Here is a 13,431-nt window from a genome sequence, read left to right on the forward strand (position 1 = left end):
TAGGTGCAAAATCACCATAGATTGCCAAAAAAATAGGAACGTCAAAACCTGAAGAACAAAGGAATTATTAATCCGTGAGAAATCTCGCATCATGATTAAAAGTGTGTCAGGAATTTATCGATTCTGGGCGGCGGAAAAATGTTTTAATTGCACTCCCACAACCGAGATATTTATGTGTTTGGTTTTAACACCGCTGCGCCATAGAATTAATTTAACAGTTCAATTATAATAAACATTGAAAGCGAGCAAGGATGATCCCGATAAATATCCGACGATTGATTTATGTGTGTTTTTGTGGATTTGGAATTGAGTTTAACCATGCCACGCTAATTAAATGTTGTTACATCACGGTGAAATTTGTTTATTGATTTATGAACATTTTATTTCAGATGGCCAGTATAGAAGTCTCATTGTCGAGTACGCCGCGTCGAAAGAAAAACGGTAGTTTGAGCCTGGGCTCGTCCATCCGTTCCATCCCCAAAGAACTGGCGGCGAAAGAGCTGGAGAACTTGAGGAACGCCCTTAGAGACAAAGAGAACATTATTCAAAGTCTGAAGGGCCAACTCACAATGCCCGGCATGAGATTGAACACGATCAGAAACGGCAACAATAACATAACCAGCAACAGGGAGCTGAGCGAAGTGGAGAAGAAACAGGCCGAGGACAGACTCAACAGGCTCAAAACCGACATCGACAACAAGAGGCTGACCATCAAAAACCTGAAAATGGCTTTGGAAAGGCTGGACATCACTGAGTAAGTATTCAAGACCAAATTTTAATGCAAAAACTCATTTCCAAACTGTCACAGCAACATTGACGTGCGAATACAACAAGCGGAGCTGGAATATCAGCTTGGGAGAGAAGAGTTGAACTTGCTGACGCTTTTGGAGGAGACGCGGGCTCTTCAATTGTGCATCGAGGAATCCAATAAAAATTCAGACTGTCACACCTTGTACAGGTTTGTTGTTAACAATTTCCAATAAGACACAATATTATCTGTTCCTTTTTATCTAGTTGTATATATGGTAACGGATTGTACGTCTTGCAAGCGATAGAAGTGGATTACGACTTGAAGAGTCCGAAATTTGGGGCTGGCCAAAAAGAATCTACGCCTGGTCTTTGGATAGACTGGGCTCTAGAGGAAACGGGATTGTGCAAAGAAGACAGGTAATAATAAACCTTGTTAATTATATGTATATACGCATTTAGTAACTCGGGTTTTATTGTTGTTATGCAAATTTTCAGTAAATTACTATAAAATATGACCTGGGAACTTAATTAAACAATCGTTGGTGTTTACAATGAAAAACAAATTTGGTTTCCGTTTCTTACAACGTGCCGTTACATTCTCTATGGATTTAAGTATTTATTTTGCGTGAGGTTTTTTTTTTCTTGCTTCCGTCAGTTAATCTACTGATCTAGATTTAGAGACAAGAAGATTTGTTGATATTTAAAATTTCTATTCTTTTGTCAAATATTGTTGGCCAAGAAGAAAACCTTAACACAAATTCACATTTACTCCACCTGTCCGAAAAGGTCACCCAATACATAACAATGGAATCTTTCCGAAAATCACGATTCAGTTACCTGATTGACATTGGTGCTTTACAACACAATTAGGTTTGTGGTTTTTGTTTCACAAGGGCTGAAAACAGCCATTGCCGGAAACCACCAACAATGGGAACGAGAAACCAACAATCGAGAAAATGGTATCCTTCCACCCGTATATCCGGTACCACCTGTAAGCACACTAACCTGCAGCTTTAATGAGAATATCGTACGTTTATGTGTGTGTTACGCACCGTAACTCACCACTTTCGATTAGCCACCTTTTTGTTCCACTGTTTTTATGGCGAACCGAGAACATTGCAGATTTGATTTTGTGGTGTTGTTGAAGATCTTCACTTATTCAAATCAAGTAAAATTACAAAGCAGCCTTAAGTAAAACATAATATCCCATTGTTGGGACTTGTTTCTTGATATTTCCTTCGCAAATCGCCGACAACAATGGCGCGTAAAGCTGATGTTAATTACGAACTTCATGCGAACAGACAATTTATTTGATTACATACAACAAGACAGTGCATAGAATTTTTGATTGTTTATGCCGGCAATTGTTTTTCGGCTAACTACATAACAAACTAAAATACAATGACGACGACAGACTAATAATAATTTATAAAGCACTATAACAATGGTATTTTATAATATTAGGTTACCTCTCCTATTGTTGCTGGTCTGAATTTGTTTTAAATAACTGTGCCAAATAATTACCGCCTACCATTTTCTCGGATTCCAAGAAAAACAATTGTGCTTTGTAAAAAATTAATTGTAACGCACTTCCTGTACATCAATCTTCTTTACAGATTAGTCGAAGTCAACGGCAAAATTGTTTTGATGAAAAACAGAGATGACTTGTCCAGACTTTTGGCTGCAGCACCCGATCCAGCCCAACTGGTGGTACTGAGGAAAATCTCCCCCGAAACCCCTGAAATCACCAACAGCGTCGTCAAGAACGGCATCAACGAAGTGAACGCCCTCCGTTCGGAACTCGAAGTGGTACGCGAACGAGCTGAGGAAGCCCAAAAAGTCAAGGACAGCCTAAGATCAGACAACATCAGACTCACCCACCGGATTTCGTATTTAGAAGAACAGGTACGATCCCACCGATTCACATCGAATTTCCGTTACTCAACGTTGTTAAATTTCCAGGTATCAGAACTGTTAACTCGCAAGAACGAAACGAACGACATAAGAATAGTCACACCTAAGCCAGTAATTTCAACAGTCAAGACCAACCAAAACGTGACCAACATAAACATCACCACCCAATCACCAAATCCCAAACCAGAGATGCAGGTGTTCCAAAAAGGGCCGCAGGTCACAACTTTAGTCTCCAGCATGTCCGACCCACACGTATCCGTACCCATGAGGTCCAAGAGCAGTCTGTCCAACGTTTCCAACACCCACATATCAGCGCCCAGTCCCCAATTAGACTACCACTGTCACAAGAACCACAGACACAAACACAGGCAGCCCAGAAACGGGCTGCCACCGAACCACAGTCTGGAGCACCCCGATAAAGCTCTGTACAGAAAACACCACCACCACCACAGGGAAAAGGATTATAATTCGGAGACGAGTTCGGCTGTGGAACACGTCACACGTTACAACAAGAGAAACACCGAAAGCAATCACCGGTACTCCGGCGATTTCAGCAAGGCCAATTCGGAGAAGGAGTACAGCTCCGACGTGATGGACCAGAGCTACAAAAAGGCCACGAAAATCGTGCACGAACTGACGAGAAATCGCGACAATCTTTACGAAAAGCACAGACAAAAATGCATAACGGCCTCGGAAAAGTATAACTCCGACATTCTGAAACATTACAACGCCAGAAAGTCCACGTCCGTCCTGGACTTCCGTTCCGAAATACACATTGGACCCAAATACGTGGACAGTAAAAGCGTCGAGGATTTGGACGCCTTAGATTCATCGTCGAAAAGTACAAACAGGATTTACAAAAAGATTCAGGATTGTAGAAGCGTCAAGTCTTTGGACTTCGACAGTGACTGCAATTCGACTTCGACACGATTAAACGGCAATACCAAGAGTGTGGATTACACTTCGGAACCTTTGGACAGCAATAAAAAGATCTCGTATTATCACAATTATTATAACGACAAACCTAGACCGACACCTCCTAAGAAACCATTGAGACTTTCTTTGCATAAAACTCAAAGTTTACAGTCGGTTGAGACTCCACCACAAACTCCGCACGATTCCCCCAACAAGCACGAATCCAGAAAAAGGAATTATCGGGGGGAAGTGCCGATATGTGTTAGTATCAAATCTCATGAGCATAACGGAGACTGTAATGGGAACAAGGACATGAGGTGGACCAACTATAAACAGGGCATTGAACAGCATACATTAGAAAATGGGAGTTGGTGTTAAAGTAGATTAATAGGGAGTATTGATAAAGTAAAATTATTTATTAGAGTTATTTCTTATAGAATAAAAATTTTATGATGTACAAATGTTATAGTTTTAATCACGTGCTTTAATAGCTGCAATTAATACGTACTTATGAACGACTGAATAAAATATAGATGTAATTTATGTGTTTTAATTATTGGTTGTATACCTTAACTTCTTTATTCGTGTTTATGACATATAAAAAGATATTTTATAAATTGATGCATTTGCCATAACCATTAAACATAATAATATAAATTAAATATTGATATATTGGCCTTAATAATTCCCTTTCCCTAAATAGTGAAGTCACTTTAGCACCATTATTAAATAAATGTACAATTTTTACTTAACTGAGTAAAATAAAATTCAGCCAGTATAAGAAGTTTAGTCAATTCACAATGTGTTTCAAGAACATTTTACTTTGTTTAATTATAATTTTGATATTACTAAATTTACAGTGTTATGGTTTTGATATACCAAAGCTTAATACTAATGACACTATTAATATGTGCGTTAATTCTGTAATATCCTTCATTGAAACAAGAAATAATATATACTCCATGGATCCAAATATTAATATTCAAATGCCTACAATTCTTTATGATGTTAACAAAGATTTAAAACAATTTTTGTTCACAAAAATGGATGTCGTAATATTATCAGGTGGGATTAATCATTTAGAAAATATATTTAATAAAATCATTCATAAAACCTACTTTAACCCTAGAGCATACTTTTTAATAATTATAACAGACTTGTCCACAGAAATTTTTAATATTATTAGCAAATATTTCATACAATATGTAATCTTTATTTATGCAAACAACACAACTCTGAATCTTTACACCTATCAACCGTTTAAATTGGAAAACATTCACGAAAAACGTCATACTTTCACGTATGTAGGTGAGTGCTTGACAATAACTAAAGAAACATTCAACGCAATACCCCGGAATTCTCCAACTGTTTGGAGAAACTCAACAATAAGATTAGTTTGCTTTCATATGCCCCCTTACACCAATTGCCCCAAATTAGAAGATGGTAAGCACTCCGCTTCGCATTCTTCTCCTGCATTCAACTACCCAGGAATTGAAGTAATAATCCTCGACATTATAAAACAAAAATTAAAATTTGACATAGTTGTAACAGACAGTAGTTTGACTCTGTGGGGTTCTAAAGAGAATGGTACTTATACGTTGATGATGGGAGAGCTGTTTAACCGAAGCAGCGACATGGGAATTGGAGCTTTTCATTCGAGGGTTGCAGAAAATTTGGACTTCGATCTCTCGGTCCCTTACTTGGAGGATTCAACCACCTGGGTAGTACCAAAGGCCGCACTCCTTCCGGAATGGAAGAAGCTTGGTCTGGTAATGAATGCCGATATGTATTTCTCCATTATTGTTATAATACTCGTCGTTGCTCTTGTATGTCTGTTGTTATACAAAGAGAACTTCTTGGCAACTGTCTATAATTTATATCAAATACTGTTTGAAGTTAGTCTTGCGTCTGTACCATCTTACAAATTGATATTATTATGTTGTATTTTGGGTTTCATGGTGATTTCTACCATGTTCAAGAGCGTGCTCATCAGTGTTTTGTTAAGTGTTAAATACGAGCACCAAATCCAAAATACAGAAGAAATGGTTAAGTCTGGTTTGGAGCTTCGATTTGATAAAGTCATAAAAAAATATTACGAAAGTGACAATCCAGTCGACAAGTACATTTTTAAGAATTTCATTTTCTGCCCCGATCCTAGGGTTTGCATAAATCGTACAGCTTTCGTCAGAGATACAGCTACCATTGACTTTAAGAGGGTTTATATGTATAACTTGCCGAAATACTATGTAGATTCAGAAGGTAACCCAATGATTTACATATTCAAAGAGTCTGTATTTCCAGTGCACATACACATTTTCTTCAATAAAGGTTTCCCCATGTTGCATCAGGTCAATAAAATATTGATGAATTTAGAATCGAATGGGATAATCAGGCATTTGTACGATGAGGTAGAACGCGAAGCAACTCAGGCGTTGAGTAGAAAAACAAATTTATTCACCAATGTTTTAAACTTAAAACAAATGGCAGTGGCGTTCTTTGTTTTGATTTTAGGTTGCTTGATAAGCCTCGTTGTGTTTATAGTCGAGTTTGTTATTAATCTATAAACATAATTTTAAAACTTAGTTAGTTATGAAATAAATCACCATAGTTTCGTTAGCAAATTTTTATCAATATGTAACATCAAAATTCTAAACCGCTCAGTGTCAAAAACGTTCTTCGTGTTTTTGTCTAATAGTGTTTTTCACAAAAATAAAGATTTTTTACAAGTTTTTTAATAAATGTACATCAAATGGAAAACACTGTTTACACTAGGGATCGCATTTTGGTTCATTTTAAGTTGGACGGATGTTTTATCCAGCCAAAAGTACCAAAATGGATTTGGTAAGAAAATAGCTCATATAATCTAAGAATCAAAGTTCATTCAAATTTTAGCCTGTATTGAAACAAAACCACAAAACATAAAAACTAAAAGCTATTTTGGCTATGCTTTATCATTAATATTTTGGAATATGCTGACTTTTATTGGTTCAGGTATATTATGCGCATTTGCCAAAAGAGTTTGTACTAACGCATGGAAAATGTATACTTATCATCAGTAAGCAAAACAAGTAACTCAAATAATCACAACTTAAATAAACATTAATTTAGAAATGAAGAGGCTTTATTTGAAACAGTTCAGAAAACTTCCAAATGTTCTAGAAGTAGTAGCAGCAGAATTCCAGTTTTAGTAAGCAATTCAATCTGTCCAATCAAACCTCAAGATGATGTAAAAGAAGAAAAACCAATAGACACATCGGATCAAGCTATAAACGATCAAAGTACTCAAATAATCTCTCAAATCAGCCAAAGAAAATATGACATTCTACAAGTCAAATGTGTCAAATTGCGAGAGGAAATAATGCAGGTATTTTGGCTATATCATAACTATATAAATCTATAATAACTTTTTTAAGTTGCAAACGAACTCGATGAAGGAACAGGCTCAGATGCAAAAGAGATTGGATCTAATAACAAAGGACAAGAGAGAACTTGCCAAACAATTAACAATGACGCAGAAAGAAAATCGTGCTGCTAAGCAACAATTGGAGGAGTTATTGCAGGAAAAATTTTTACTCCATCAACGGCTTGAAAACGCTACTACAGAGTTCAAAAATAATACCAAATCTAAGAAGGTTGCATTGGCCAAACTGGAGGAGGTCACATGTAAGACTTTCTTTAATTCCTTTCTCCCCATGACATTTTATTTTTTAGGTAATGTTGAAAATTTAAAGCGTCAATTGGAACAAGTTTCTAGAGATAAGGAAATTTTAGAAAATAAATTATCGATTTTACAAAAGGAATATGAAAAACTACAAGAACGAGTTCTCCTTTATCAATCAGCAGCTGAAACAGATGTATATCCACCTGAAAGAGACACGAATCAAGAATATTTGAAGGATATGGACAAGGAAAAGCAAGAAAGCAACGATAATTCATTAATGGTTAATGTTTTCTAACATATTAGTTATTATACCAATAAACAATTAACTTTCCAGCCATCATCACTTTCACAGACAGAATTAGACATGGAAAAAGTCCAAATGAAAATTAATGCTTTGGAAGAGAATTTGAAAAATTACAATCCGTATACAACAAGATTAAGTTTACCTCCAGGAAAGGAACAGGATTCAATTTGGGTAAATAAATCCCAGACTAAATTGTTGAATCTCATTAAGTTACGTTTCAGGAAGCTTCAGCGACTTGGGAGTCTGTTCCTAATAACAACGCATCCGATATTTCTGTAAGTTTAAATAATTACATCCAACAAAAAATTCTGTTCCTTTCTTTTTCTTAAGATATCCGGCGATTCAAACAGAGACGACGGATTTTCCCAAACTGATGAGAACACCGAAACTGTTGACGACAGTTTATCAGAAAATGCTAAGGAAAGTTCCTACCAGGTTTCTCCAAACTTAGCACCAAATGTAAAAAAACATGAGAAGTATCGCAGTTATATTATATTAACCTTTGTTTTAGAGCGTTTTGTCAAATATTCGAGGAGCGCACAGCTTCGGCTACCTCAGTTCAGACAATGCCGGTGATACATCTGATGATAACGCTGAACCAAAAAGGATTGTAAGCAATTCGTTGGCATTTCAAAAATTTATGAAAAACTTATCACAACCCGATACCCCTAGATTATATTATTCTATGAACAATTTAATTGTATAAAAAATTGGCAAATAAATATTTTATTAAATTTACGTTTATTCATTTAATTCATTTTCATCATCGTCAAAAATTTCATTATTCTCCTTAGCTTCATTATTTTCATACATACAAAACTCGGAGTCAAAATATCCCGGTATATTAACCTCTTTAATCATTTCTCGGTATTTATTGACACGTTCTTTCCAACGTCTGATCTTCTCCTCCACCGTGATGTAGGTTCTGATGCAATTGCACGATGGCACTGATGGAGGCGGAAGAGGATGTAACAAGGGCTTGAAAATATTAGGGTTATACGACTCAGTTTCTTCATAAATGTGATACAAAACTTGAAAAATTTCTAAATCCTTATTTGAATATTTACTGGATAAGCATCTATACAAATCTGCACACATTTCTTGCATTACCTTCTCGTTTAACATGGTATGAAGTTGAATAAATGTTTCATATTTTACATTGAATGCCTCCTCAGTTTTGTATTCGTTAAGACAAAATTGCTCCGTTAATATATTCGTGTTGTTGTAATAATTAAAAAAGCTTTTAAACATTTTCCTTCGAAAATCCGTAACTACCATGTCCTCAATTTGAGGACTTACGAAGTGCAATATTCTGCAATCATTACGTTCCGTGTAAACGTCTTGCTTCTTCTTCGACATGTAATTCGACCAAAACATCTGTCCAGTCAGGTCTTTTTTCACCAAAAACATTTTTTTGTATTCCCTTTTGATGGAGTGATTGCAATCGAATAAATTGTGTGTCGTCTTCACGTATCCAGAATTATGGACACATTTCCCGGTTAAGTCCCAATAAAATAATTTGCCATAGCTGTCGACGAACTTCATTATACGATCTGTGGGTACCCACTTTCCATACACGAAATCGACCAGACTGATTTTTCCAATTGCGTAACCCGGACACTCTTTACATTCTATGGAGTATTTAATCCAGTCGTTGCGCATTGTGTAGTGAATTCTACCCGGAGATTCCAGGAGGAATTCGTTGTTCGGTCGCCGCTTAAATGATAGGCCTTTTACAAGTGGAATTTCTAAAGTTTTATCTGGCTTGAAGCAAACTGTGTTATAATACGGATGCTCGAATTTGTAGCCCATAGACACCACAACAAACCCACTGACATCATCTTCGGACATTTCAAACCAAGTTGTTATCTTCGTGTTATCTGGAAACTATAATGGATTGGATTAACCATCCAAGGGGTTGGAGAGCTGCTGAACAGTTTACCTTAACTTGAATTTCACCATTTTCAAAAAACAAACACTTAAAACCGTCGGTTCGTTCGTATGACACGGTGTTGTACACAAAATCTGACTCTTTGACAGCGAAGTATTTCTGATATTGTTTCATCTCAGACCCTTGTAACACAGTCTTCTTACCTAGTAAATTTATGTGCGATATTTTATTATAGGGCAGTTTGAAATCATCTTTTTGTCTCAATGATGGATCAATAATATTTTTCTTCTTTTGACTAATCAGGTGTCTTCGACTAATGTGGTTGGTGGTGTTACTTTTTAGTTCTTCGTTGAATATTCTCTGCAATTTCTTTATATAACTCTTGATATCCAAACAAACGCACGGTTTTAAACTACAACTTCCTCCTAAAAACAAATTTTAACAAGAAATTGAATATAATATAATTTTGAGTCGTACCAATAAAGTTGTCAACGTTGGGTTTTTCGTAAGTAATCATTATTCCCAAATGATTTAATATCATAATAGTTCCGTCTTTCATTTTTATCAAAACGTCCCCACTCTTGCAAAAAATTCTGTATTCTTCATGATCCAAACCTTGTATTTGAGGACCCTTTTCCAAGAACTGCTGTTTTATCTTTATCGAGTGAGTGGTCGCACATGGTGAAATATGCAAGCTATTCGGCAAAGTTATTGCAAATTCTATCGGTTCTCGCTCTGGAGACTTTAGTTTGTAATATGGATAAAATCTCCTATGTGGAACTTTAGTGTTGGGACTTCTAACATGATTGTACATAACTCTAGTTAAGACTGAGCTTAATGGAATCATAGTTGGAAATTTCATCGGCTTCAAATACTTGTAATTCCTGTTTATTTTATATACAGGCCGTCCCTCGTCCATTGCTCTTTTTAGCGAGCTTAAGAAACGGTTCTCATCCATATCATTAATTTGAATTTTATTCTGGGGGCGACGTTCAGATAAGGATTTTTCATATATTTTATCCTGAAGAAATTTAAAATCTACAGCTTTAATGTAAACCTCGGAATTTCTTTCAGGACTTCTACTTTTAGGAGACCGTAAATTTGGAGCGGTAAATCGTCGTGCGCTTGCTCTAGTTGACAAATTCCCAAATGTATTTCTTTTATATTGAATAACTTCTGACAAATCTGTGTTTTTGGATTTTGAACATAACGTCATTGTAACTAACGTTTTGTCCCCTAATACAAAATGATAATTGTAATCATCTTTCGTCAAAGCCTCGCATGAATAAAAATGCAGTTCAATATCTTTTGAAGAAACACTAAATCTACATTTAAACGCATCGTCCACAAACCGTGTCGTATCGACAACTATTTTTATATCATCGTGAGATTGTACGACATTTAAGCCACCAACGAGTGCGCAGTACGTGGTGCCCAAATTGAACACGTTGAAATCCGCATCCTCTTGCGGTGTTTTGTAGAGATTATATATTTCCTTGCTCTTCGGATAATTTAAAATATCCTGCATGCGTTCTTCAAAATTGAACTTAGCCGGTGGCTGATTGATGATTTCATCTGTAATCAAATGCTGGTACTCGGCGTAATGCTTGTTCTCGTGTATCAACTGAGCCCCGGGACACAATTCAACGTCTTTAATCTCCTGGTATTCGTAATAAGGCACTGGTTTGTTTTGTTCCAACCATTTCGCTTCGATTACCGTTATGTACCTGCAAAAGTCCCTCAAACAAACCGGAGTACGAAGATGACCAGTGCTCAATATTGTGGTCGTACCGACTTCGTCCAAATCGTCGTGGAATTGCAGCAGCAATGTTTCTGTTTCGTCGCAATAAAACTTATCTATGCATAAGTATTTTTGGCTAGCTTGGAATATCTTTTGTAACAATGTTGGAGAACTTAAATTTTCAACCCAGAGGTAGTTTGTTGTAGGGGGTTTATATAAATTTATGTGACTAAAATATAATAATGATAAATTAAAGTGTATATTGTTAAAATGTTAAACCTTTCATGTTTAGACAATTCAATTTCAGACTTCGTCCTGTCTTCGAAACAGTTCCAAAAAAGTTCTGAATATTCCTCGCTAATGTTGTAAATTTGGAAATACTTGTTTATGTCATTTCTAGTTATCGGGCATGATTCTGTTGCATGCAATAGTTGAAGAGTTGAAAACAATAACAAGTACATAAAATGGTTTAATTGATCCTCGTTATAAGTTTTGGCAATTATGCTTGGTCCAGTTGCGGTGGAATGTTTATGAGGTTTATACACAATGTTATCCATATAGACATTCTTCATTATGTAATTCATTGTGTAATTTTTAAGTATGCTTAAACAAACCTCCGTATAAAATATACCCCTTTTACCATAAGAATAACCAACATTGCCAATTAAATCATATTTTTCAACTATGTAAGAATTGGTATTGTCAGTCCTTGGTTCGATTTTTGGTTTTTGATTCCAATTAGTTAAAAAAGCTTTAAAACTAAAAGGGCAAACGCAAAGATCCACAGCCGATTTCTGTTTACTGCGTTTCTTCTCCAATGATAAGTTTGGTTTTACTCTCGGTCCCAATAACCTAGGAGCAATGCATTCATCGCGTTCTTCATCTTTCCTTCCAACTCTGGAACAAACCTCCTCCAAAGCAGCAAATAATAATATTGGAACGTTACGCAATTCAGGAGTAACAGAATTTACACACTCATGATATTTTGTGAAACACTCCATTGGAAGAAATTCATGTGTTTCTGTAGTATCCCATAACTTTAAATTTTTTAAATACCTGTAAGATCAAACTTAATACACATTATATTGATATATGAGAAAGAATTACTTAAGATGTAACAATTTCACTTCGCAAAAAGACTTTAAAAGGAAAAGGAACTCCTTGAGAATAGCTCTGTTATCATCACCGGACGCTATAAAATCCAGCAAAACCGAATCCTCAAACAGGGTTCGACGATTCGGACCGTAAAATCTGTTTTTAATCTTTCGCCATAGTAATTCGGCCTTATCCAATCCTTCAAGATTTTGAATCTCCATGTTTGATATACCCGGATTTAATTCGATGAATGCCATTATTGGCATGTTCAGATCCATCATCAATGAAAGGATGATATCATATTCCGCGAATCCTATCAAAAGGACTAATAAAGTATTAATTTAAGTATGAATTATACATGCTTGCCTGTTATAACAAAGAACATTTCTTGATTGTAAATATTATGGTCGATAATTTCAGCGATTGGAAGCAATTTAATTGTTGTATAGTCGTCAATTTCTTTATATTCCTTGGGTACGGGAGTTGCTTTAGATTTAGTAGACTTTTTATCTTTGTCTTTTGACGATTTTTTATCTTTATCTTTAGATTTCTTATCTTTTGAGGATTTTGACCCTTTGTCCTTGTCTTTGCCTTTTCCTTTACCTTTACCTTTACCTTTACCTTTAGTTTTTGTTTCGAATGTGCTGGCATCGCATAAATGTAACATTTCTTCTTCTAACGCTTTTCTCTTAAACATTTTCTTCACTTCTTCCTTGTATTGATTATACATTGTCATCATTATTTGTAGTTTAATTAATTTAGCCATTAGGTTACTTGGAATGTGATCGTGCGTTTTAACATAGGGTTCTGCTTCTTCTTTCAATTGATGAAATATAGGTATTAGATGTTTGGGTAAGGAAATATCGTCGTCCTTGTATTCAAAAATTGATTCCCTTATGTCTCTGAAAAGAACGAAGTGCACATTCGATATTTTCGAATGAATTTTCCCTTCTGTAGCGAGCACTCTTAGATAGTGTGTCTGAAGATCATCTGCCTGCACTAAGTATACTAGTCTGTATATCTTTTTAATACAAAATTTGTTAAGGTCTGCTTCTTTAAACACTTCCTCGTAATTTATTATAGGGTGTTTGTTTGTTGTTGAAAAATCTCTTTTTACTTTACTCATGTTGATTATCTAAAAACATATTCTTTATTTTCTA

The 13,431-nt window shown here is 35.6% G+C and overlaps 4 protein-coding genes across 5 annotated transcripts in view; 3 read left to right on the top strand and 1 right to left on the bottom strand.

The window, feature by feature from the left end:
* Positions 1 to 4,118, top strand: part of LOC109601981 (uncharacterized) — a 79,155-nt gene extending 75,037 nt beyond the window's left edge. For both annotated transcript variants that reach the window (XM_020018286.2, XM_049967321.1), the window contains 5 exons: positions 390 to 754; positions 809 to 958; positions 1,015 to 1,167; positions 2,367 to 2,655; positions 2,713 to 4,118. In XM_020018286.2, coding sequence (XP_019873845.2) covers positions 390 to 754; positions 809 to 958; positions 1,015 to 1,167; positions 2,367 to 2,655; positions 2,713 to 3,957 — 2,202 coding nt within the window. In that variant the 3' untranslated portion in view covers positions 3,958 to 4,118. The remainder of the gene's footprint in view (positions 1 to 389; positions 755 to 808; positions 959 to 1,014; positions 1,168 to 2,366; positions 2,656 to 2,712) is intronic.
* An 867-nt stretch (positions 4,119 to 4,985) lies between these two features.
* On the top strand, positions 4,986 to 6,143 carry LOC126265692 (uncharacterized). The gene has a single exon (XM_049967952.1). It carries the CDS (start codon positions 4,986 to 4,988, stop codon positions 6,141 to 6,143), a length of 1,158 nt encoding a protein of 385 aa, XP_049823909.1.
* Positions 6,144 to 6,214: 71 nt separating this feature from the next.
* On the top strand, positions 6,215 to 8,282 carry LOC109601984 (uncharacterized). Its single transcript, XM_020018288.2, has 9 exons — positions 6,215 to 6,420; positions 6,472 to 6,634; positions 6,688 to 6,943; positions 6,993 to 7,242; positions 7,291 to 7,520; positions 7,575 to 7,715; positions 7,766 to 7,819; positions 7,875 to 8,003; positions 8,056 to 8,282. The coding sequence occupies exons 1-9, from the start codon at positions 6,318 to 6,320 to the stop codon at positions 8,248 to 8,250; spliced, it is 1,521 nt and encodes a 506-aa protein (XP_019873847.1). The 5' UTR covers positions 6,215 to 6,317; the 3' UTR covers positions 8,251 to 8,282.
* A 3-nt stretch (positions 8,283 to 8,285) lies between these two features.
* On the bottom strand, positions 8,286 to 11,651 carry LOC126265547 (uncharacterized). Its single transcript, XM_049967320.1, has 4 exons — positions 11,456 to 11,651; positions 9,913 to 11,405; positions 9,487 to 9,860; positions 8,286 to 9,431 (listed from the first exon to the last, which is right to left on the bottom strand). Exons 1-4 carry the CDS (start codon positions 11,635 to 11,637, stop codon positions 8,286 to 8,288), a joined length of 3,195 nt encoding a protein of 1,064 aa, XP_049823277.1. The 5' UTR covers positions 11,638 to 11,651.
* Between the last annotated feature and the right edge of the window lie 1,780 nt (positions 11,652 to 13,431).

Source organism: Aethina tumida, chromosome 5, assembly GCF_024364675.1.
Source record: "Aethina tumida isolate Nest 87 chromosome 5, icAetTumi1.1, whole genome shotgun sequence".
NCBI lineage: Eukaryota > Metazoa > Arthropoda > Insecta > Coleoptera > Nitidulidae > Aethina > Aethina tumida.